Consider the following 25,329-nt stretch of genomic DNA (forward strand, 5'->3'; position numbering starts at 1 on the left):
GGTGTCTCCCTCTTTAGCCCCTTAGCTGGCTCCTCTTCTTCCACCACAATCCCCCCCCCCCAGGGGTAATTATTCCTTTCAGGCAAGGGGCGTCTCCCTTTGCACCTCTCCATGCTCCCTTCACCTCCTGCAATACCTTTGGGTGAGATTCAGCTATCCCTCCTTTGCCAATGAGCTAAGATAATAAAGTGTTTAAGAGCTCAGGTTCAATGCCAAAGAGACCCAGGGTTCAAATTCGGACAATTTTTTTAACTTCTCCAAATCTCAGTTTCTTTGCCTTTATCGTGGACATAATAAGAGAAACCTTCTCACAAATGCAGGCAATGCCTCACAGTGATACGAAGCATCGAAAGCACTAACCCAAGCCTTGGCAAATAATAAATGCTCAATAAGTATCACTCATGGGCAGTGACTTCCAAAAGTATATCTTCGGTCTTGAACTACCCCTCACAAGAGAACATACATGAAAGCATTAGTATATTGGCAAGTCTTTTTTTTTAGCACTTATAATGTGAATCATCATAGTAATTATTTTGATCAGAGATAAGTGCCAATTATCAAAGACACCCACCCAGACATCCATGAGTCAGCCCAGACCCCCACTTCCAGCTGCCTGTTAGACATTTCTCAAAGGCATTTCAAACTCAAGATTCCCAGACAAGTTTTACTCTTCCTCCTGGGGTTCCTTTACCAGTTAACCCAGCACATTGACCCATTCGTAGTGTGGAGAATCAGTCATCCTTTGCTCTTCAGCCTCCAAGTCCTCTAAATTCTAATTCCTAAATGGCTTTGACTCTGTCCCCTCTCTCTGGTTCCAGCTGCCATCAGTCTACCCTAGACACTCATCTCTTACCTGGGGTATTGCAGGAGCCTCCAGACTTGCTCCCCTCTAATATGTCATCCACACTCTTGCCAGAGCAATTTTTCCTAAAGCAGAACTGAAAGCGTCATTTCCTACTCAAAAAACATCAATGGTTCCTCATGACACTAGAATAAAATCGAAATTCTTTAGCCAATCCCTCAAGTCCCTTAAAATCCTAGACCATTCCCAGCTTTCTGTCTCCATTAGATTAAACCAGACTATTAAACAATCTCTAAAGATATCACACTCTTAGCAAGTTTCCCTGTTTTTGCTCATGCTGTTCTCTCTGCAGGTCTGCTCTTCCCTCCTCAATGACATTTTCTCATCCTTGAAGAGCCAATTTGAAGGTCAGTGAATAAACTCATCCCTGACCCTTGCCCTCCTTTCCAAGATAGCATCGTCTCTCCTTTCTTTGGGCCTCCGGTGTAACTTTCCATACCTCTATTCCAAAACAGAGCATCCTGGAGGATGATGCCTTATGCACAAGCCTGTCTATTCCACTAAAGTGTGACCCCTTTAAGCAGTGGTCCCCAACTTTTTTGGCACCAGGGACTGGTTTCACGGAAGACAATTTATCCACAGATCGGAGGATAGGTTTCAGACTGATTCAAGTGCATCACATTTTTTGTGCAGTCAGACCTCTCTGCTAACGATAATCTGTATTTGCAGCTGCTCCTCAGCATTAGCATTGCTGCTTTGGCTCCACCCCAGATCACCAGGCATTAGATTCTCACAAGGAGCACAACATGCACAGTTTACAGTAGGGTTCACACTCCTGTGAGAATCTAATGCCACCACTGCTCTGTCAGGAGGCGGGGCTTCTGCAGCGATGCGAGCCATGAGGAGCAGCTGTAAATACAGACGAAGCTTCGCGTGCTCACCTGCCACTTACCTCCCTCTCTGCAGCCCAGTTCCTAACAGTCCACAGACACCTGAGTTGTATTTCTCCCTCTGTCCAACCCTGTGATCTTGGGCCAGTCATTCCACATGTCTCAGCTCCATTTTTAGGCAGCCAGAGAGTGGAGGTAAGCACCCTGGGCAGGGCTTATTTAGGTAATATCTGCAGGCCAAACAATTTAAAATTGGAGGAGGGCATTGAACTAGAAGTCACGTACATGGGTTTGCCTTATAAAATAAATAACACGAATCTGGAAGCCCTTGAATGGCAAGCTAGACCACAGCTCTATTTTAGCAGCAACTTGATTCTGAAGCCCAAATTATAGAGTGGAGCCTGCATAGATTGAGCAATGCAAGGAGAACAAAACAACTGGGAGGCAGCAGAAAATTCAAGATGTTCACCCACAGGAATAAAACCAATCATTGAGAGTTCTACAGAGCCATCTAAAAAGAAGTCAGCAAAAGGCTCTCAGAACATCAGATTTATTCTAATAGTTAGTAGAGAATTACTATTGTGAGATTTTAAAAGCTTTTGTAACTTCCCCAAGTTTATAATTTTGACAGTCACTGGCTGTTTCCCTAGTGTGATTAGCAGTTAAAAAAAAAAAATTATAAAGCCAAAAAATGTCTATGCGCTTATCGGGAACAGCAGGTCAGTTGGGAGCTGGTGGCAGTGGCCTCCTGTCACCCTGCTGGACTGCCTAAAAATGAAGGCGTGTGAGCTGGAGTCACAACAGAGATGTAAAGAAGAGGAAAAGTAGGCACCCTTGTGATGACTGTCATTTATGAGCTGGTGATACATTCTAGGCAGTTTTCTCATGTGTCTCCTCACTTAGCAGCCCTGTGAAATAAACACTACTGTTATCCCCATTTTACATTTTGGGGACATTGGGATTTAGAAAAGGATAGAAAAGTTAACTCAGCTGAGACTCTACAAGAAAAAACACACACACACAAACACAAAATGGCAGAGCAGGGATAAAATCATAAGCCTTCAGGCTCCCCAATTAAGCTCGCTTAACCCTCACCCCGCGCCACCCAGAAGGCTATGAAAAGGGCAAGGAAGAAGGATAAGGATCGGGGATGTTATTGGGCAGTCTAAGTAAGCCTGAGATAGAATCTGCAGGGAACTTAATCCCAGGTCACCTGATTTTATTTCGAAAATGGCACGGTCACGTGGCTTTCTACACTCTGGCTTCAGATCCCTACTCAAAAGAGATAGGGTCTTTAGGGAATAATTTGGGACCATTTCACATTTTCCTGCTACTGAGCAAAAAATAAAATTAATCCTAGGGGCTAGAAAGTATGATTAGAGTTCCTAGGTACCTGGAAAAATGTTTGTATTCTTGTAACTGACTTTTGAGCAGGGCGGGAGAAAACCTATGCAATATTTTCATACAAGTTTTTATTGTTTTTGTCTGTCGTTGAATTTATTGCTTTGTCTGTCGTTCCTAACCATTTTGGAGCATTGTGTAATTTTTGGAGACTCTAATGAAAGTCCTGGACTTTGCCCCAGAAAAATGTATATATACACATGCACACACAATTATGTGTATAATTTCAGGGGGTTCATGCTCCCCCGCCATCAAGCTCATCTATAGATACCTCCATCCAGGAGTCCATGGACACAGTTTAGAATCCCTGAAATCTGGGTGTGACTCCCAGCTCTCCCACTGTTCAGCTGTGTGATCATGGGCAAGTGGCTCCACATCTCTGAGCTGTATTCTAGGTAGCCGTAAAGTGGAGGCAAGGAATAGCTACCGTGGATAATGCTAATTTTAGGGAATAGTAATTGACAAGACCCTCTTTAAGGATTTAAACCAGCCCATATCCAAGGATGAAGCCTTGTCATCCAGAAATTACATGAAGAATAAACATAAGAAGGGAATTGGGGATTGTTAGCTAGGGAAAGAAATAGCCAAAGAGGCTGCAGGCCCTCCCTCTGGAGTGGGTTGAAAGCATTTTCATGTGAATAAAGTCATCTTATTCTGCAAGAGGCTCCAGAGGGGAGCTCAGGAGGAGGCAGCACAGCAGGGTGTTAGAGTGGGAAAGATGTGGGTTAAATCCAAGTTCACCATTTACCGAACGGGATATTAATCTTCATGGGCTCTAAAATGAAGCTGGCAATAGTTACTTATTGCATAGGAATTCACAAAAAATCAAAATGCATAGTGTTAAAACAAAAATAGACCTCAGTGGATGTTAGTTTCTTTAATAAACTCCTTGATCTTCCATTTCATTGCCTATAAAATAAGGATATTCTATACCTGCCTAGGTTTGTTGTGAGACTTAAATAAGAAAATGAAAGCAAAAAACCTTGAGTATAGTACCTAACATATAGTTAAGTCCTTAGTAGCTGATAACTGTAATTATTACTGTGAATGTTTACTTACAAAAAAATAATCAGAAGAAAAGATGGTAAATGAAAAGAGCATGACTTTTAATTTAGGACTGAAAGGCCAGATAAAATAAAATGAAATCTGAGAGGGTAGAGCTGGAGCTAGAGTTGCTGGATCTGCCACTTGAGAGCCATGTGGCCTTGGGAAATTTAGGTAAAATAGGAATATGAGTATCTGCTGAAAGAGGGATTCAATGAAGTGACCCATAAAAACAGCCTGACACTGACCCAGAACATAGTATGTGCTCAGTAAACCCTGGCTTCTTTCCTAATGACTAAATGTTACATGGAAACCGACTGGCATTATACCAAGCTCCTCTCCAGCAGTGTGGCCTGTGAATATTGTTCTCCCTCCTGGGATTGGGTCAAAGACAAGAGAAACGAAAATTACCAGGGATATTGTAGAAGAGAGTAAAACATGAGATGGAGTCTTGTTCCCTGTAATTCAATGTACAAGAGTCCAAGATTTAAATGGGATAAAGGATAATAGTTTTAGAATGCTCTACGTACCCTCCATCACCTTTCTGGTCACTGCCTTCTCTGCTGCCAGAAAAAAATAGTTCCCCACCCTTACCCCATCTCATGGGAAAAAGAGGGTTGGGGTCTTCGACATCCAGTTTCCCTTATGTTATCGACTCCTACTCCAGATTTTCCCTTCGCCACTGAGTTAGCGCATGCTCAAGCTTTTTACCATCAGATCACCTTGCATTTCACCCTCAGTAATAGTCTGACTTCAAAACCTATTCCTTTCCACTCCCCCTTGTCTGTTCCCAGCAATTCTGTCTTCTGAGCCTTTGCGAGTGATTTACACTGCCTCCTCCACAGCATTAAAGGATGGTGTTTCCTGGCTACTAGACATATAGAAAGGCACTCAAACCCTCTGTGAATCAGAATAGGAAAAGAACAAGGTGAGATTTTCCTCCCAGGAGAATGAAATAAATTAAACAAATTATTTTTCTGTGGATGGAAAAATCAATTGGCACAGCCTTTTTTGAGGACATTTTTCCAAAAGTTATTAAATTTAAAAATGCACGTTTTTGGACCTAGCATTTCTACTTCTTGGTCACCACCCTAACTAGAGAAACACTTGCATAAATGCTCAGGGAGGCATTCGAGTACAGGGATGTCCACTGCAGCACTGTTTTTTTTTTTTTTTTTTTTTTTGAGACAGAGTCTCACTTGTTGCCCAGGCTAGAGTGAGTGCCACGGCGTCAGCCTAGCTCACAGCAACCTCAAACTCCTGGGCTCAAGCAATCCTCCTGCCTCAGCCTCCCGAGTAGCTGGGACTACAGGCATGCGCCACCATGCCCGGCTAATTTTTTCTATATATATTAGTTGGCCAATTAATTTCTTTCTATTTATAGTAGAGACGAGGTCTCGCTCTTGCTCAGGCTGGTTTCGAACTCCTGACCTTGAGCAATCCGCCCGTCTCGGCCTCCCAGAGAGCTAGGATTACAGGCGTGAGCCACCGCGCCCGGCCTGCAGCACTGTTTATAAAAACCAACATTGTAACAATTTAAATGTCCCCCAATAGACAATAGATGCTAGGAGTTCCCATAGTATGAAATATTATACAGAAGTTTAACCTAATGATACAGATCTACAATGACTGAAAAAGAAAGTGGTCCAATATATAATGTTAAGTGAATAAAAAAAAAAGTACAGAAGGCTGCATACTATATGAGAACATTTTTTTAAAAAAATATACAAAACTATTTCTATAAACAAAACTATTAATTTATATATCTATACAGACATAAGGGAATGGAAAAAAGATCTAGAATGATTATCTTCAACTAATAATAACAGTTACTATCTAAGCAGAGGGGGCTGGGATTGAGGACGGGGTATCAACGAGAATTTTCTGTTTTCATGTACCCCTAAAAAAGTGCATCAGTGTAAAACATTTGTGTAATTTAAAATAAATAAATAATAGTTTGGAAAACGAGCAGGTGATCTTCCTACTACCATTCCTATCTTCAGGTCAGAAGCTGCTAATGAGAAAGGGAGAACTCGGCCGGGCGCGGTGGCTCACGCCTGTAATCCTAGCACTCTGGGAGGCCGAGGCTGGCGGATTGCTCGAGGTCAGGAGTTCGAAACTAGCCTGAGCAAGAGCGAGACCCCATCTCTACTATAAATAGAAAGAAATTAATTGGCCAACTAATATATAGAGAGAAATTAGCCAGGCATGGTGGCGCATGCCTGTAGTCCCAGCTCCTCGGGAGGCTGAGGCAGGAGGATCACTTGAGCCCAGGAGTCTGAGGTTGCTGTGAGCCAGGCTGATGCCACGGCACTCACTCTAGCCTGGGTAACAAAGTGAGACTCTGTCTCAAAAAAAAAAAAAAAAAAAAGAGAGAAAGGGAGAACTCAACAAAGGGGCTTCCAAGATGAGCAGAAGACGGGAGAAGCCAGCACTGAGGCTTGCAGCGTGTTTTGCTGTCGTCCCAGCATGCGGGAGGATGTGGGATGTGTCCACACAGGAACCCAAACAGCTGAATTCCAAGACAAGCAGGCAGGCGACACCACGGCCAAACACAAACACTCACAAGAGCACAGCCTCCTTACCTCTAGGCGGAGGGGTCGTTCCGGAATCCCTCATTTCCCACACCTGGGAGTCCTGGGACGTTGAAGCCTCAGACTCTTCCGAAAAACAAAGGAAGGAAGAAAACAGACTTAGGTAAATGCCTGTCTTCCTGCTTTTGGTGACTTACCGTCCCCTATACCAACTTCTATCATAACAATAGAAGAGCCAGGCCAGGCACGGTGGCTCACGCCTGTAGTCCTAGCACTCTGGGAGGTGGAGGCAGGCGTGATCGCTAGAGCTCAGGAGTTCGAGACCAGCCTGAGCAAGAGCGAGACTCCATCTTTACTAAAAAAAAAAAAGAAAATTAAAACAAAATGTAATTATTTAAAAAAAATATAGAAGAGCTAATATGTACCGAGCATTTCTCACGTGCCAGACACTGTCCTAGGTGATTTATGTGCATTCTCTCATTTAATATTCAGAAAGAGCCACAGGATAGATGTTATTCTTGTTCCCATTTTACCAATGAGGAAACTAAAGCCCAGAGAGATTAAGTAGCTTTCCTGGAGTCACACAGCAGGGAAGAGGCAGGGTTTGTACTCAGGCAGTGTGAAGCCACACTGCACAGCTCAATCACTCCACCACACTGCCTCCTTGTGTTGCACTACCACAAACACTGATCTGCTTGCCCTGTAGATGTCTGCTCTCCTTTGCTAGAGTAGAAGCTCTGTTAAGGTAACTGCTACCATCTGAGGGCTCACGAATCAGGCACTCATATAAGTCCTTTACGTGCATGCAGTTAATACAACTCTACCAAAAACTAGGAATAAACTGCAGCCAGAGACATCCAGCAAAACATAGGAGAACGGGGATCAAGCCCAAACAGTCCTCTCTAGCACCCCCAAGGATGCGAGTCACGTCTTGTGTTAGGGTACTCTCTGCCCCTGGGTAGGATATGCTAGGGGCATGTTCCAGGTGCTGCCGTGGAGAATTGCATGAATCAAGAACGGCTTGCTTGGCCGGGCGCAGTGGCTCATGCCTCTAATCCTAGCACTCTGGGAGGCCGAGGTGGGCGGATTGCTAGAGGTCAGGAGTTCGAAACCAGCCTGAGCAAGAACGAGACCCCCGTCTCTACTATAAATAGAAAGAAATGAATTGGCCAACTAATATATATAGAAAAAATTAGCCGGGCATGGTGGCGCATGCCTGTAGTCCCAGCTACTCGGGAGGCTGAGGCAGCAGGATTGCTTGAGCCCAGGAGTTTGAGGTTGCTGTGAGCTAGGCTGATGCCACGGCACTCACTCTAGCCTGGGATACAAAGCGAGACTCTGTCTCAAAAAAAAAAAGAGAAGGGCTTGCTTGCTCTCTCTACTCTTTTCCTTTCTCTCTTTCTTTCTCTCTCTCTCTCTCTCTCTGACACAGCAATAAACAAACCACCAATGCTGCCCCAATGTCAATTCGCCCCAGGTGGATTTCATGGCCCCAAAGACCCAAAGGTCATCTCTAGCCATCTGATTCAACAACATTTTATTCAAAGTTTCCCTCTCCTTGGTCTACAACCTTTGGACGTGGGCAGGGCAGCGTCTGCAGTAGACTCCATGCTTCTCGAAGAGTTCCTGGTGGGAAGGATGGTTTCTGATTCTGGAAGAGAAAAAAGGTTGATAAAAAGCAGCTAAAAATATGACAGTATTACTGTGTTTGGTGGAAGGTGGGATTCGGGGATATGTTTATTTTTAGTGTATTTATTTAATTGTTTTTAGAGACTGGATCTCACGATGGTGCCTAGGCTTGACTGGAACTCCTGGGCTCGAATCATCCTCCCGCTTCAGCCTCCCGAGTAGCTGGGTCTCCAGGCATGTGCCACCACACTCAGCGCTATTTGTATAATTGTCTTTGTGCTTCTCTCTATATTTTATAATTACGAAAAGTTAGTAATTTTTAGAATCAAGGAATAGAAAGTACAAATGTTGTGTTTTAAGATAGTTATTTTAAACCCCAAAGGAACAAAAACGACATACAAAAATTGCTTGGTTTAGGGTTCATGGATTTTAGGTGACTACTCAGAGGATAAGAGAAGTAGCCAAGTCAATTTTGTGAAGCTATTTGAATTATCCAGGCCTTACAGAGGCAGCTGAATGTCTAAGCAGCCCTTCAAGCTATCTCATGATTGCGTCCGGGATTTTTACCCCAGAATCAGAGGTTGGAGCAGTGGGAGCCTGACAGGCCCTGAGCAGTGGAGCTGGTCACTCAGTGACAGGCACCAGATGCAGGATCGGGAGGATTGCTGGGGGGCGGGGGGTGGGGGGTGGGGAAGAAAGAAAGAAAGAAAGAAAGAAAGAAGGAAGGAAGGAAGGAAGGAAGGAAGGAAGGAAGGAAGGAAGGAAGGAAGGAAGGAAGAAAGAAAGAAAGAAAGAAAGAAAGAAAGAAAGAAAGAAAGAAAGAAAGAAAGAAAGAAAGAAAGAAAGAAAGAACTAGTTTATTACCAATGGATATGTTAAGGCATCTAGAACTATTTCCTCAGCCAATCTCTAATGCCCCTAAAGAATGAAACTGGAGTCTGACCCCAAGTGACCTTTCCTGGTTCTTCACTCAGCCTCTCCTGCAAGACTCCTGGGAACTCAACTGGAGAACTCAAAATGGTGACTTTTTGAAAACAATGAAAAAATAGGAAAAAAAGATAAACAGTAACAAAAGAAAAGACAAGGAATAGTTTGGTGAAACCACATCCTCACTGACACACACACACAATTATGGGCTAAATTGTGTCTCCCCACCCCCCAAATTCCTATGAGGTCATACTGATAGACTCTAATCCAATATGACTGGTGTCCTTATAAGAGATTAGGACAATCCTAGCACTCTGGGAGGCCGAGGCGGGCGGATTGCTCGAGGTCAGGAGTTCAAAACAAGCCTGAGCAAGAGCGAGACCCTGTCTCTATTATAAATAGAAAGAAATTAATTGGCCAACTAACATATATAGAAAAAATTAGCCGGGCATGGTGGTGCATGCTTGTAGCTCCAGCTACTCGGGAGGCTGAGGCAGGAGGATTGCTTGAGCCCAGGAGATTGAGGTTGCTGTGAGCCAGGCTGACGCCACGGCACTCACTCTAGCCTGGGCAACAAAGTGAGACCCTATCTCAAAAAAAAAAAAAAAAAAAAAAAAAGAGATTAGGACACAGAGGATAGGCAGAGGGTGGACACAGGGAGACGACTGCCAACTATGAGCCAAAAAAAGAGGAATTAGAAGAAATCAGCTTGGCTGACACCTTGACTTTGGATTTCTAGCACCCAGAACTGTGAGAAAATAAATTTCTGTGGTGTAAGCCACCCAGCCTTTGGTGTTTGTTATAACACTATAACAGACCTAGCAAACTAACACACACACACACACACACACACACACACACACAAGCATGTCGCTGGGCTGCCCCATGCAGCAAGAGAACCTTGTTCTAAGAAACCCAAGATACATCCGTCCGGAAGGGAAAGAATGGCCAACTGTGCCGTGTACCTGCGGTAAGGAAGGGCCCTTCTGTGGCCGCCGCTGGCAGGGAGCTCAGGGTGGTCAGGGGGCAGGTGCCCGCTGCTGTCGTGAGGGCAACGGGGGTGCTCGTCTGAAATGGCGCCATGGTGGTGAGCTCAGGTGTGGTCGTGACTGTCGTGGAAAGCACAGCCGTGGTTGTCGTCACCTGTGAGGTGGTGGTCGGGCGCACGGTTGTTGTTCGAAGTGTCGTTGTTGTCGTCGTCGTCGTTGTCGTTCTACGTGTGGTTGTTGTGGCTGTAACCAACAAAAGATATGCCTGGCACCAAGCAGAGATGGAGGAGGAAAAGGGAAACAGCGTAAATGTATCTGGGACCCATCCACTCCTCTCCGTCTCTGTCGTCCTCACCCGGGCCACTCGCCTGGGCCACGGTAACGCCCAGTTAACGTTGCATTGCCTGCCCCCACCTCTGATCTTCTAAAGTGACAAATCTATGCCCATCCCCTGCTTAAAGCTTGTCCTGGGCTCTGCTTGACCTTGAGATAAAGAACCCAGTCCCACACCTTGGCCCACAGGCCTCCATCTGACCTGGCCCTGCCTTTCTTGCCATTTTCATGTCTCCACTTCCCTCTGCTCACTTTTCCCAGCCAAGGGATCTTTCTGCAGCCCTTAGAACACGTCTTGGAAGACCTCAGGGACCTTGCAGCTGTAAGGACGTTTGCACTTGCTGCTGCTGCCTGTTCTCCTGCTTCACCAGGCTGACTCGTACTTAACTTTCCTGCCTCCGCTCAAAAGTCACTTCTGCAAGGAGGCCACCCAGATTCGGCAGTAACAATTAGGTGCTTCTGTTACGTGCTCTCATGCTTTACCTTCACAGCCTTTATTGCATTCCATAACTACACACTTATTTTATTATTATTGCTTACTGTCTGTTTCTCCCACTATACTTTAAGAGCCCTGAGTGGAAAATCTGATATTTCTTTTGTTCTCTGCCACAGATCCAATGCTATCACAGTGACTGGCACGTCGTAGGTGCTCCAAAAACATGGCATAAATGTGCAAATGAATGACTGCATGAAAAGTGAGCCCAAAGTATGAAACCTAGGGTAAGAATGTAGTATCTTTCAGATATTCAAGATTGGTTCACACCAACACCATTCACTCTCTGACCATCTGAATTTGGGTTCATCAGCCACAGTTTATTCTACAGATATCACCCTCTCTGGAATATTCCAAATTTCCATGGACTCTAATAGACCAGAAAGACACCATTTGTTCCACATGGACTTGGAAATGACCCTGTTCAGTATTGAGGTCAACAATTATTTTATAAAAGAATAGCTGGTTATACCAGACTTGACAAAAGAAGACTTGGGTTGGAGTCATTTACCTTTAATAAAGCTCATTTCCTTCTTCTGCAAAATTGTAACAATACCTTCTATCTCACAAAGTTGCTTTAAGAAAAATAAATTAATATACTAATATGTGTACAAGTTCTCTAATTAGATGCATCCACATCAGTTGTTCTCAAATTCTAAAGTGCATTATAGTCACTTGAGAAAGAATAATTCCCCAGGTTTTCCTAGCTAAAAAAAATAAAAAAGAAAAAAAAAGAGAAAGAATAAGAATATCCCTACCTAGACCTTCCCAGGTGCTGATCTAGTTAGGAATGGAGCCCCAAATCCTCCAGGTGACCTGGATGTAGGTGGAATACAGAGCTCGCTTTGAGAAGCTCCATTCCAGACAAGGACTAAACTTGATTATTGTTAGCATTGTTCAACCATAGGTTCAATGCAGCTCAAATCTTTAGGAGTCCCACCATATTCCAAATTTCATCAAAAACAACTAATAGTAGCAGAAGAAAAGGGCACCTGAAAACTACTATGACTGTCTCCAAATCCCATGCCCTTTCTCCTCTGCCAGAAGTAGCAAACTATTGGCTTATAGGCTGAAGCCAATCCATGGACACATTTTATTTAGTTTGCATAGAATTTTTTTTATTATTTTAAAATCTGCCAACATGCAAAAGTCAACATTGTTAAGGAAGGGGGTGGGAGGGGGCTCATACCACCGGTTGAGAAAGAATTCTCGACTCAAAGATTAGGATAAGTTTTGAAGCAAGAAGTTTATTTCACTTTCCAAGGGAGGAAAGGGCACAGCATGAAAGAAAGAAGGAATGCTGGCCCCGAGGCTGAGTGACTTGGGATTTTTATTGCAGTTATAAAGGGTAGAGTAGTTATTATTGCAAAATGATAATGGGAGGCAGCTGGTTTTTTTTTCTTCTCTGCTAGGCTGGCTTTATCTGAATACGGTCTGGCAGATGGGGAGGAGGGCCACACACCCTTTTTTGTCTGCTCAGTTCTTTTCCCGTTCTGTAAAACAAACTCGTAAAGAAGACAAAGTAAGCCACAGGTGGTTAGGCAAACAAAGGGGGCATTGTGTGCGGTGACTTTTTTCTTTTTTTTTTTTTAATGTCAGATGATTTACTAGCAATGCCATCCTTTCAAACATGGGTCACATAAAAATTGAGAGAACTGAAAACACTGTGCCCACATTTTTGCAGGCCAACAATCCCCTAAATAAAGTAGCGGGTGCCCCTCTCAGATTGGCCCTACAATTCGATGGTTCCTTCCCCCTCCTTCCACTCACTCATTGCTGTGGCTTTCTTAGCCCCCACGGGCATTTGAGTTTACCTGCCTACCCCATAGCAGGGCTCCTCATTTCAAATTCAGTCTTCCCACTCACTGCTTAAGCGACTACAACCTCTTCATCACCACCCACTGAACCTATTACCCGTTAACCACTGACTCTCCCCTTCCACCCGCGCCGGCCTCTTGACGTGCTCACCTCTCTCCAGCTGCAGGCGAATGTTCCTCTTTACATCATTGAACCAGCCGGGCACCTCGATGCGGCAGCAGTACACACCACTGTCACCTTCACTGGGGTTTGAGATGGTCAGGGAGACTTCGCCTCTCCAGACACTCCCCCGAAGACTGTATCTTGCTGACTTCCTGGAGATCACCTTCGTCCCATCAGTGTTGATAAGCTCCTCGTTGCATTTGGAGTTGGGACACTGGCCTTTGCCCCAGCACATGCTGTTACTGCTCTGAGACCAGGACGAGTACGAGCAGGGCAAAGTCACGGGCTGACCCAAATACGAAGTCACAACAATCTCAGATGCGGCTGGTGCTGTGAGGAAAAATGAGAAAACTAGGATGTGTGGTACTGAAATCTCTCTAATATGCTACACAGTTCTTATGTGAATAGATGCTTCCGGGAAGAGATGAAGAGAGTCAAAGTTTAGATGGTTTTTGTTTGTTTGTTTTTGAGACAAGAGTCTCACTCTGTTGCTGAATCCAGAGTACAGTGGCATCATCATGGCTCACCGCAACCTCCAACTCCTGGGCTCAAGCTATCCTCCTGCCTCAGCCTCCCAAGTAGCTGGGACTACAGGCATGCGCCACCACACCTGGCCTTGAAGTCTATATGTTTCTTTAGCATAAATCTTGACGTGCCTTTCAGTGCTGCTGAGTTTCTAACTCCAACGTGCTTCTACCCGCAAGTGGAGATGGCTGACCACTCGAGTCTCCAAACTCATCTCCACTGCTAGTCCTTTTGGCTGATTTAAACACTCCGATCTTGAGTACCGTTCAATAACTAAGAAACTCTCAAATGTAAAATCCTGACCGTGCAACCTAGTTCCACTAATTCATATAGCCAGGTGCTCCAAAAGCAGCACTCTGCAGGCTGTGTCTCCGTTAATATACCTGGTGCACTACTGACTCGATGCCTTAAAAGAGTCTCCCACGCCATAGAGCGCTATGACACGAAGCTACGCTATAAACCTGTATTCCATTGTCCTTCTCGCCTTTCGCTACCGGAATTGGACTTGCTCTGGACCATTTTCTCGCTGTGAGATAATATAAAGTTCAGCAGAGTTTGTGAGCTATTATTTTTTTTAACGGACAACTAATTGTGTATATTTATGGAGTACAGTGTGATGTTTCAATCTGTGTATGCATTGTAGACAGTTTCAATCAAGCTAATCAACATATCCATCACCTCTCCAACTGATCGATTTTTCTTATAAGAATGTTAAAAATCTATCCTTGCAGCAATTTGGAATTATGCAATATATCATTATTAACTGAGGTCACCATGCAGTGCAATAGATCACTAAAACTTAGTTCTCCAGTCTAAGTGAAACTTTGTACCATTTGACCAACATCTTCCCTTTCCGCATTACTCCCCTACTCCCTCAGCCTCTGGTACCCACCTTTCGACTCTGCGTTTCTATGAGGTCGACTTTTTTAGATTCCACCAATTAGTGAGATCATATACAGTATCTGTCTTTCTGTGCCTGGCTTCTTTTACTTAGCAGAATGTATTTCTTTAATTGTTAGAGCTAGAAGGGGCACATGAATTATCTGTAATAGACTGGCAGCTGTGACATACAAATATGCTGTGAGGCTTGGGTTTACCATGTCAGCTATGTGTGATTTCACCCCCTTTTTTTTTTGAGACAGAGTCTCACTTTGCTGCCGGGGATAGAGTGCCGTGGCATCAGCCTAACTCACAGCAACCTCAAACTCCTGGGCTCAAGCAATCCTGCCTCAGCCTCCTGAGTAGCTGGGACTACAGGCATGCACCACCATGCCTGGCTAATTTTTCTATATATTTTTAGTTGTCCAACTAATTTCTTTCTATTTTTAAGTAGAAACAGGCTGGCCTCGAACTCCTGACCTCGAGCAATCCTCCCATCTCAGCCTCCCAGAGTGCTAGGATTACAGGTGTGAGCCACCACACCCGGCCTGTTTCACCCTTTCTAAAGGGAAGCATCAGTGTTTCCCAACTTTGGCTGCTCATTAACATGATCTGGGGAGCTTGTTAAAAATACTTTATTGCCTGAGTCTGAATCTCTGCTTCCAAGGCCTGTGGATATGTATATGGATGAAGTACTCCAGGTCATTCTGATGTAGTTGACCACTCACACAGTGTTTGAGAGCCACTGGACAAGCTCTTCCAAGATGACTTCCATCTCTAATAACCTGAGAAACATTTCATTTTTGCTGTTGCAAATGTCAAGCCCAGAGGTTTAACTGAGCATCAGTGATTGTTCTAAACTGCCCCCCAACCCCCAAAAATGCCAGTGATGTGAGAGCGAGGCAGGCTGTAACTCTCAGACTATGAGAACCACACTCTGCTCCCCTTTGGGTACCTGGGTCCCTGCTCATTGTCTTCTCCAACGTGCCCTAAAGAGAGGTATTCCTCCCCCTAGGAGAAGATGGACATGAGCCCTAAGAATCACTCAGATAGTAAGCAAAACCATGTGTTTTCCAGGTTTTTCACAGTTGGCTCTTATTATGAAAGGTCATTCCCAATGTGGACCAGCCTGCAGCCTTCCCTGAATTCAGTCTCTATGTTGCCACAGTAGAAACGCAGTGGGAAGTCCATTCTGCTCCCCATGAAACCAAGAGAAAAATAAGAAATTCATTGTCATCACCCTCAGCTCTGAGAGCAACATAGCACACATGCACCTAAAACTAATCACCACTAAAATATGAGCTTGTTCTCATTAATATCTGGTAAGTTAATTTTAAAAATGTGCAAAAAGTATTCCACCAGAGGTTCAACAGTTTATGTTCTCAAGTATCATAGTATTAAAGGAGGTAGCCTACTACTCAATAAGAGAAGACCCAATAGAAAAACTAGCAAAGGACATAATAGACAATTCATAGATAGGGAAACACAAGCAGCCAATGAATTCCACCTGCTAGTCTAGAAAAAAACTTAGAACACTGATAATATCAGGTGTTGACCAGGGTGTGAATAAAAGGGACTCCAATATACTTTGGGAAGGGACCTAGGAAAGGACTTAAGCTTCTGGAATACGCTGGAGTGAGATGGGGTGTGAATTGATACAGGCACACTGTGGGGCAATTGGGCAGCTTCTATTAATATTCAATATGCATGTGTCCTAGCTCTGCCTTAGCAACTTTACATTTGTTATCTACCCTACAACAACGTGTACACAAGGGCACCTATTTGCAAATGTTTATTGCAGCCTCATATTTATGTGAATGGTGTGGACAATGTATGTATGGGAAATGGCTATATTGGTACATATTTATTTCATGGAATTCTATGTAGATTAATAGTATGAGAGAGACTTATATGAATTGACATGAAAATTCCAAGCCATATTAATGATGAAGATGGTACATTTCAAAAGAAGGAATAAAATATGAAACACTTCTTATAAAATAAATAAACATTTTGCATTTTTTTTTTTTTGGTGGGCTCAGATACATGAAAGTGAATGCATAGAGAAGTATCTTGTGGCATTGACACCAAACTCATTGTGTCACTTACCTCCACGATCAGAGGAAGGGGACTGGTGGCAGTCAAAAGGGAAATTAGCTTTATAACATTTTAATTTTTTCATCAAGAGTGTTTCTGTATTACTCATCTGATTAAAAATTAACATCAAAAAAGGAAGCAGGCAGTGCCACTGGGTGTGGCAGAAAAATTGTAAACCCCATTCTGCCAGTTGCTGCTTTTGTGTTCTTGTAAGAAAGCCTTAATCATCCCGACCTCATTGTCATCATAAAACGAACAGGGTAATACCCGCTTCAGACATGGCTCCGAGGCCCACATGAGATGGAGTATCAACTGCCACGTGACATTAATAAAGTATTAGTACAAGTAACCAAGGACTTCGGAGTCTAGAAGTAGGACATGACATGGTTCTTTCCAGGTGCAAAAGTATCTTGGAGAAAAGCGAGATCATTGGCGTCAAATCAGTTGTGCTTCTGTGGAATTACCCCGGATGGTGGATACAACCTGGGTTCTGGTACCAGCTTGGTTCCTTCTTCTAGCTGGTGACCTTAAGCAAGGCCCTTCCCCAATCTGAGTCTTGGCGTCACCATCCACAGAGTGAAGGGCACCTTCTAAGAACACATGCAGCTCTGATCTTTGGTGATTCAGTCACTCTCTTTTAAGTTGGTTATTTTAGAAAAGGAACATATTTTAAAAAAATGAGAGTCATGTTACCAAGCAGAGAGAGTGAGGAGGCCGGGTCTGGCTTCTGCCCTCATAGCCTTGGCCGTACATTGAGCTCCATAGAGACAGCGCCCGGTCAAGTGAGAGCTGGACAGGCACTGGGCTACTCTGTGCCTCGCTAAGGAAATATAACTAAACATGGGCACAGGAGATCCTAAGAAGCCAAGAGGCAAGATGTCATCATGTGCATTCTTTGTGCAAACTTGTCAGGAGGAGCACAAGAAAAAGCACCCATTTCACTCAACTTCTCAGAGTTTTTTAAGAAGTGCTCAGAGAGGTAGAAGGCCATGTCTGCTCAAGGGAAAGGAAAATATGAAAACATGGTAAAGACGGGCAAGGCTCATCCTGAAAAAGAAATGAAAACATATCTCTCCTGAAAGGGAAACCAAAAAGAAGTTCAGGGCCCCCAATGCACTCAACAGGCTTCCTTTGGCCTTTTTCTTGTTCTGTTCTTAGTATTGCCCCCAAATCAAAGGAGGACATCCCAGGCCATCCATCGGTGATATTGAAAAGAAAGAGATGTGGACTAACATTGCTGCAGATGACAAGCAGCCTTGTGAAAAAAGAGACTGCAAAGCTGAAGGAAAAATACAAAAGGGATATTGCTGCTAACCAAGCTAAATGATCCCCTACAAAAGGGAGTCATCAGGCCGAGGCAGATGGATTGTTTGGGCTCAGGAGTTCGAAACCAGCCTGAGCAAGAGCAAGACCCCATGTCTACTAAAAATAGAAAGAAATTAACTGAACAACTAAAAATATATAGAAAAAAATTAGCTGGGCATGGTGGCGCATGCCTGTAGTCCCAGCTACTCAGGAGGCTGAGGCAGAAGGATTGCTTAAGCCCAGGAGTTTGAGGTTGCTGTGAGCTAAGCTGATGCCATGGCACTCTAGCCTGGGTAAGAGAGTGAAACTCTGTTTCAAAAACAAAAGGGAGTCACCAAGGCTGGAACAAGCAGAAAAAAAAAAGAAAAGAAAAGAAAAGAAAAGAAAAGAAAAGAAAAGAAAAGAAAAGAAAAGAAAAGAAAAGAAAAGAAAAGAAAAGAAAAGAAAAGAAAAGAAAAGAAAAGAAAAGAAAAAGAAAAGAAAAGAAGGAAGAGGAAGAAGATGAAGAAGTAGATGATGATGATGAGGAAGTTGATTCTAGCACAGTTTTTTTCTTGTCTATAAAGCATTTAACCCCCCTATACATAACACCTTTTAAAGAAAAAAATTGCAATGTAAGGCCGTGTAAGATTTGTTTTTAAGCTGTACAGTGTCGTTTTTTGTGTATTTAACACACCACCAAATGTGTCTTTAGCTAGCCCTGTCCCGGTGGTGTTTTCAGTAGCCACTAACCTTCTCTGGTACAGTAGGGGGGTTGCAAATTGGCATGGAAATTCAAAGCAGGTTCTTGTCGGCGCACAGCAAAACTAGTTATATGTGGGGGTGGTAGATTGTTTTATCTTCAGTTTGCTCTGATACAGCTTGTGTGAAACAATTGTTGTTCTGTTAACTGAATACCACTCTGTATTACAAAAAAAAAAAAAAAGTTGTAGCTATTTTGTTGAAATTCTGAATGCTTATAAATAAATACAATTTTTAAAATTAGTATTGTTGTCCTTTCCAAAGGGCTGAAATTTTTCATCTTGAGAGGAAGCTAATCTTTTGCTTTTGCCTATTTTGGACCACATGAATTATTACAGTGTTTATCTTTTCATATAGTTAGCTGATAAAGAGATTTGTCTATACACCCTTTATATCATGATGGAGGGAATAAAAGTTAAATTGAGATAGTTTTTATCCATACCTAAAACTCTAAAATCTTGATTAGTTGATAACAAATTTCACATAGCCCACTTATGTTTACAAAGTGAAGAATAACCAATCTACCCACAGCATGGGATTATTAGAATCAAACATTTTGAACATCTGTTCTTGAAGGGCTAATAGAAAACTAGGCTCTAATCTTAACATGAGGACTCTATTTTTAACTCCCATTAGTATAACTACCATATAATATTTTGCAGTTCTCACATTATAGATGACCTGAGACTAAATCTGCCAAAGTATGAGCTCAAAGACAAAAGACTATCATATTACATTTTTTGTTGATGTTAGTCCCAGTGAAGACCAGTAAAGTGCTGGTTGTACATGTCTTTTTCCATTTATCTAAATATGGACTGCTCAGGAGACTTGAGATTCTCCATAAAGAGTGTTTTTCAATTTATTGGCCAGCCTTTAGAATGGTGTCACATTTAAAATAGGGTATATTTTCCTGTATTGTGGTTTGCCCCTCCATAAATTAAATAGGTCTGGCTAAAGACAGGTGGCTAAAATTTAAAAAAGAAAAAAAAGAAATCAAATAGATATGAGGAAAGAAGATGCTTAAACCTTGCATCTCAATACAAATTGTTCAACTTATTTGAATGTAATTTTTCTTTACAAAACCCACACTCATTCATTAGGATCATGTTTACCTGCTTAGCAGTCTAGGGAATAAACTTGGCAATTTTGTGGGGTTTGAGGTTATCATTCTTTTAAAGGGCCAGTATTTTAAAATAGCATTCTTATAATCTTATATGCTTTTGTGATCATAAGATTCTTATCATCTTATCATCTTTTGTTTGTCACCCTACAGTAATTTTGACTTGTATTCTTTACATTTGCATTTGCTCATGTAATTTCAGAATGAATACTGAACATTTGAGTCCATGTTACTAATAAACCAACAGCTGCAAAGGTTAAAATAAAAACAGAAAACCAGCAACAGCTCACCAAGCGCTGCCTCCTTTAAGCAGGGTTGGAAAAGCCCACTCAGCATCCTGCCAATAGCAGAACATGTGGACAAACACCCCAGCTATGTTCAACCTAACAAAACCCTCCGACCCCAACTTCCCAGGATGAGATAAAGACCAGTAAAAAACATTGATGAAAAAGCAGACTAGATCTTACATCCAAAAAAGCCAAAAAATGTGCTCATACCAAACCCAAAAATGAAAGTGTGAAAGTGACAAACACTGTTTTCCTTTCATAAATTATTTCTTGCATGTCTATTAGGTACCAAGCATGGAACTAGGTGTGGGAATATAAGAAACAAAGCATACCTGACCCATTCTCATGAGCCTACAGAGTATCTGGGGAAAGAGGCAGTTAAGTGAGCAATTACTATAGTTTTCTGATGCAGCAACTCCAGGGAAGACGAGGCTCATAGCAGAAACACTTAAACCAGTCTAGAGGCTACGGGGTGGTCAGGAAAAGCCTAACTTAAGTAGGAACCTGAGGGTACATGAAGTTACAGGGGAAAGAAAGGCAGAAAGAATAGTATGATACAGGTTTAAAGGGAGTGGGAACATGTTTGTTTCCCTTGGAATGCAGGTGTTTTCTGGTGTAGCATGTTTGAAAGATTCATGCACATACAAATGGCCAAAAGGCATATGCAAAAAATGCTTACCATCACTAATAACCAAGGAAATGCAAATCAAAACCACAATGAGATATCAGCTCACCCCAGTAAAAATGGCTATTATCAAATAGACAAAAAAAATAACAAATGCTGGCAAGGATGAGGAGAAAGGGGAACTGTGACGCACTATTGGTGGGAATGTATATAGTACAGCCACTATGGAAAACAGGGTCATTCCTCAAAAGACTGAAAATAGAACTACCATACAATCCAGCAATCCCACTACTGGGTATGTATCCAAAAGAAAGGAAATCAGTATATAGAAGAGATATCTGCACTCCCATGTCTGTCACTTGGCTATACACAATAGCCAAGATATGGAATCAACCTAAGTGTCCATCAACAGATGAAGGGATAAATAAAAGGTGGTGTGTATATTGATACATATGGAATATGGCTCAGCCATAAAAAAAGAATAAAATCCTGTCATTTGCAGCAACATGGATGGAACTGGAGGTCATTAGGTTAAGTGAAATAAGTCAGACACAGAAAGACAAATATCACATGCTGTCACTTATACGTGGGAGCTAAACAAGTTGAGGTGGAGAATAGAATGGTGGTTACCAGAGGCTGGGAAGGGTAGAGGGAAAAAGGGGTGAAGAGAAGTTGGTTAACTGGTGCAAAAATACAGCTAGATAAAAGGAATAAATTTTAGTGTTTGATAGAAAAATAGGGTGCCTATAGTTGTCAATAAATTATTATGTATTTCAAAATAGCTAGAAGAGAAGATTTGGAATGTTCTCAACACAAACAAGTGATTGATAAATGTTTGAGGTGATGAATATCTCAATGACTCTGATTTGATCATTACATTGTCTGCACGTTTCCAAAATATCACACGCAGCCCATAAGTATATGTACAATGATTATGTCTCAATTAAAAAGCATAGACTCACAAAACTAGCCAAGGGCCATTAGATGCCATCTAGTCCTAGTATCATAGGTGGTTAACATTGGTCTCATCCAAGTCTCTCATTTCAGACCTGGAAGAAGCAGAGGAATCTAGACACATTCCCAATGTCAAGATTAAGCGCCTAAGACTCAGCTGCAGCCCAAGTCAGAGCACCCGGCCCTACACCAGCAGGAGGCAAAGGTCTTCACTGGCCAACAGGGAGTGGGCACATGAGCATAGTCCAAAACCTGGCAACAATGTGCAGAAAAGAAACCTCGCCATGAAGCCTCACCCCAGCAAAACAAAACAGAAACCAAACACCCCTAAAAAGAAGAAGAAGAAGAAGAAGAAGAACACCTCTCACCAGAACAAATTCTCCTTAACTTTGACTATGCAAATAACACCTACATAGGAAATTTCTTTTCCCCGTTTTATGTGACCTCTTATTTCTGGGTCTGTTCTTAAATTACTATTTCCAATATAAGTACACATTACCCCACCCTAAAACATAAACCTCTGTGTGACGAGGCAGGAGAGAGACCTTCCGCAGAAGAAAGCTTGGGAGGGGGCGGGAGGGAGAGACGCAGGAACAAAGCGGGCTTCTGCTTTACAGAGGCCCAAAGCAGTGCATGGAAATCCATCCCATCATCACAAGCCACCAGGGACGCCTCCACGGACAGCTTCGGGACACTTACTCAGATAAAGCCGCCCACACTCAATCAGGAGCCAGAGAAGGAGAAGTCCTTTGGACATTTTCACGGTTAACGGGCCCCAGGAGTCTGTCTGTCTGTCCAAAGCCCATTTCTTATACCCCAGTTAATGCTGACACGGTGGCCCCCTTTAGTTTCATTTCCCTTTTTGCCTCATTATCTTCCCTTTCCCCTGTCCTGAATGGCCTCCCTCAATCGGCGGTGTGTGGCAAAATGTGCTGAGCACTTTGCTCCTGGAGACCAGAGTGTGGGGGGAGTGACAACGTGGGCGACGTACATGTGTCTCCGTCCGTGCAGGTAGTGGGCTTTTCTACAGGTGCACAAGCGCATGCGCGTGTATAATCTGGGCGCGAGCCTCGGTCAACCTGACTGCTTTGCAGAATGATAAAATGCAATCAACTCTACCCACTGGCAATTGTTTACACGTGGATTCCTCGTGGGGGGCCAAAGGAAAGGTAGGCTGGACCTGGCTCCACCCCGCTCTGGGTCCGAGTCCAGGTCCCCCTGCCCTAAGAATGGAGAAAGAAAAGCAGAGCTGCAGTCATTGATCACATAAGCCAAAATACCTTTGGAGTTTGTTGGGAAAGGAAAAAGGAGGTTAGGGAGAGGAAGCTCACTGTGGTGGTTACAAGACGGGCTTAGGCAACAAACAGACCCAAGGTCTAAGCCCAACTCCACCACTTGTTAGTGAAGCCACTGGAAAGGGAAGAGCACAAAAGGTAATTTACAAACCAGATTGCAGGCCCTGTACGCTAAGGTATACATGGTCCTTTTGGATTTCGTAGATTCAATGATACATCAAACACCACAGGACAAGTTAGAAGAGGAATCAAGTTAATGCTCACCAACCAGATGTGTTTTTAAAACAGGATTATAACATCACCATTATTTACTGAATGCTTAATTATATTCTAGACTCTCTGCTAAGCAATATAGATGTATTAATTCTCACACCCCTAAGAGATAGATATTGTTTTTTTCTACTTAACAGAAAAGGAAACTGAAGCTTAAGGACGTTAAATACATTACTTAATACCCACAGCTAAAAAGCTGTAGAAACAGACCCAAGCCCAAGATTTTCCGATTCCAAAGTCCATGCTTAATCGCCCATGTTCCTTTGACCTGTGACCCTTAGGGTAATACCACCATAAGACCAAGCCTACCTGTGATTGGTTCCTACCTAGCACCAGATAGGAAATCTGAGGATGCACAGAGGTTCTAGATTTTCTTTTAATCCTCATTTGATTATAACCAGCCAAACGAGGCTCAAACATTCAACATTGCTCACACTGAAGGTATCAGTGAAAATACCAATATCAGATGAGGTTCTGGCCTCAGAGAAGCCAGACAGACAAGGGGCAAGGGTGAAAATAGAAGGATTCAGAGAAAATCTTCCTACTGAATGCCCAAGGAACTGTGGGATCCTTTCCCTATGCTACTCCCAGACCTGGCAGATTTAATCTCTGAATAAACTGAATGACCTCAGTAAAATATTTACAGACATTGATATTTGGGTGCCTGCAGCAATACCTCTCAAGCCCCCTTCGATAAAGTCACCAGTGCACGAACCTCAGCCATACATGCAGAACTTCAAATTAGTATTTATTTACTTATTTATTTATTATTCTTAATTTAGAGATTGGGTCTCACCCTGTCACCCAGGCTGGACTGCATTGGCATGATCATAGTTCACTGTAGCTTCGAACCCCTGGGCTCAAATAATCCTCCTGCCTCAGCCTTCAGAGTTGCTGGGACTATAGCCATGCACCACTATACCCAGTTAATTTTCCTTATTTTTTGTAGAGACAGGGTCTCACTATGTTGCCCAGGCTGGGCTTGAACTCCTGGCCTCAAGGGATCCTCCTACCTCAGCCTCCCAAAGTACTGGGATTACAGGTATGAGCCACTGCACTCAGCCTTGAATTAATTTTTAGTGTGTCACTTTTATATATGACTAGACAACTAAGGATCATCAGACATTTGAGGAAAGTCTTCAACATAAAGACAAAGACAACAGGGAAAGCAAAAGAAAACTTTCTTTAGAATTCAAAAGCTAATATTTTCTTGGAAAAAAGATTATACATCCATAAGAAAGAACAGAGAAGTTACAAAAATGAAAAATCAGAGCATAAGAAAGAGTTTTTAGAAATTAAAAACATTATACCCATCCCCAAATTTTACGGAAGATTTGAAAAATAAAGTTAAGGAAATTTTCTAGAAAGTATAATCATCTACAAAATCAAATGACTAGGGTCATTCCAGAAAATTAAAGAAGGAAACAGAGAGGAGGAAATTATATAAAAAATAATATATTAACTGAGTAGCACCTAAGTGGACACATAGGTGCTACAGTAATAGGGTATTGGGCAGGTGGGAGGGGGGAGGGGGGCGGGTATATACATACATAGTGAGTGAGATGTGCACCATCTGGGGGATGGTCATGATGGAGACTCAGACTTTTGGGGGGAGGGGGGGAAATGGGCATTTATTGAAACCTTAAAATCTGTACCCCCATAATATGCCAAAATAAAAAAAAATAATTAAAAAAAAAATAATAATAATAATAATAATAAAAGATTCTTATAACTAAAAGACACGAGTCTCCAGATCGAGAAGGCCGACCAAATGCTAAACTCAATGAATGAAAAGATCCCCACCAAAATTGCACTTTATCATGTAAGATGAGAACAAAAGACATAAAGAAAAGGTATGAAAAGACTGTAGAGAGAAAACAAAACAAAAGCAAATTGCATGGAAAGGATTTGGAATCAGAGTGGCATTGATCTTCTAAACAGCAAAGCTAGAAAATGCAGAATGCTTTCAAAATTTAGAGGGGAAAGTGAATTTCAAACTTGAATTCTATTCCCAATCTATTACTCATGTGTAAGAGCACAATAAAGACCTTTTTGGACATATATGAACTCAAAATTTTCTTCTCATACCTCCTTTCTTAGAAAGCTATAGAAGGGAAATCTGTAGCAAAACAGGAGAATTAACCACAAAACAGAAACTCACGGGATCCAGTAATAGGACATCCAACTCGGGAAGGAAAATCCTAAA

General features: G+C 42.6%; 1 protein-coding gene across 1 annotated transcript in view; it reads right to left on the bottom strand.

The window, feature by feature from the left end:
• TIMD4 (T cell immunoglobulin and mucin domain containing 4) overlaps positions 1 to 22,367 on the bottom strand; it is a 39,717-nt gene extending 17,350 nt beyond the window's left edge. The window contains exons 1-5 of the mRNA XM_012781592.3: positions 22,255 to 22,367; positions 13,011 to 13,352; positions 10,193 to 10,459; positions 8,242 to 8,322; positions 6,723 to 6,797 (exon numbers count right to left, since the gene is read on the bottom strand). Coding sequence (XP_012637046.2) covers positions 6,723 to 6,797; positions 8,242 to 8,322; positions 10,193 to 10,459; positions 13,011 to 13,352; positions 22,255 to 22,312 — 823 coding nt within the window. The 5' untranslated portion in view covers positions 22,313 to 22,367. The remainder of the gene's footprint in view (positions 1 to 6,722; positions 6,798 to 8,241; positions 8,323 to 10,192; positions 10,460 to 13,010; positions 13,353 to 22,254) is intronic.
• Positions 22,368 to 25,329: the final 2,962 nt, after the last annotated feature.

The sequence above is a fragment of the Microcebus murinus genome, chromosome 21 (genome assembly GCF_040939455.1).
Source record: "Microcebus murinus isolate Inina chromosome 21, M.murinus_Inina_mat1.0, whole genome shotgun sequence".
NCBI classification, from domain to species: Eukaryota; Metazoa; Chordata; class Mammalia; order Primates; family Cheirogaleidae; genus Microcebus; species Microcebus murinus.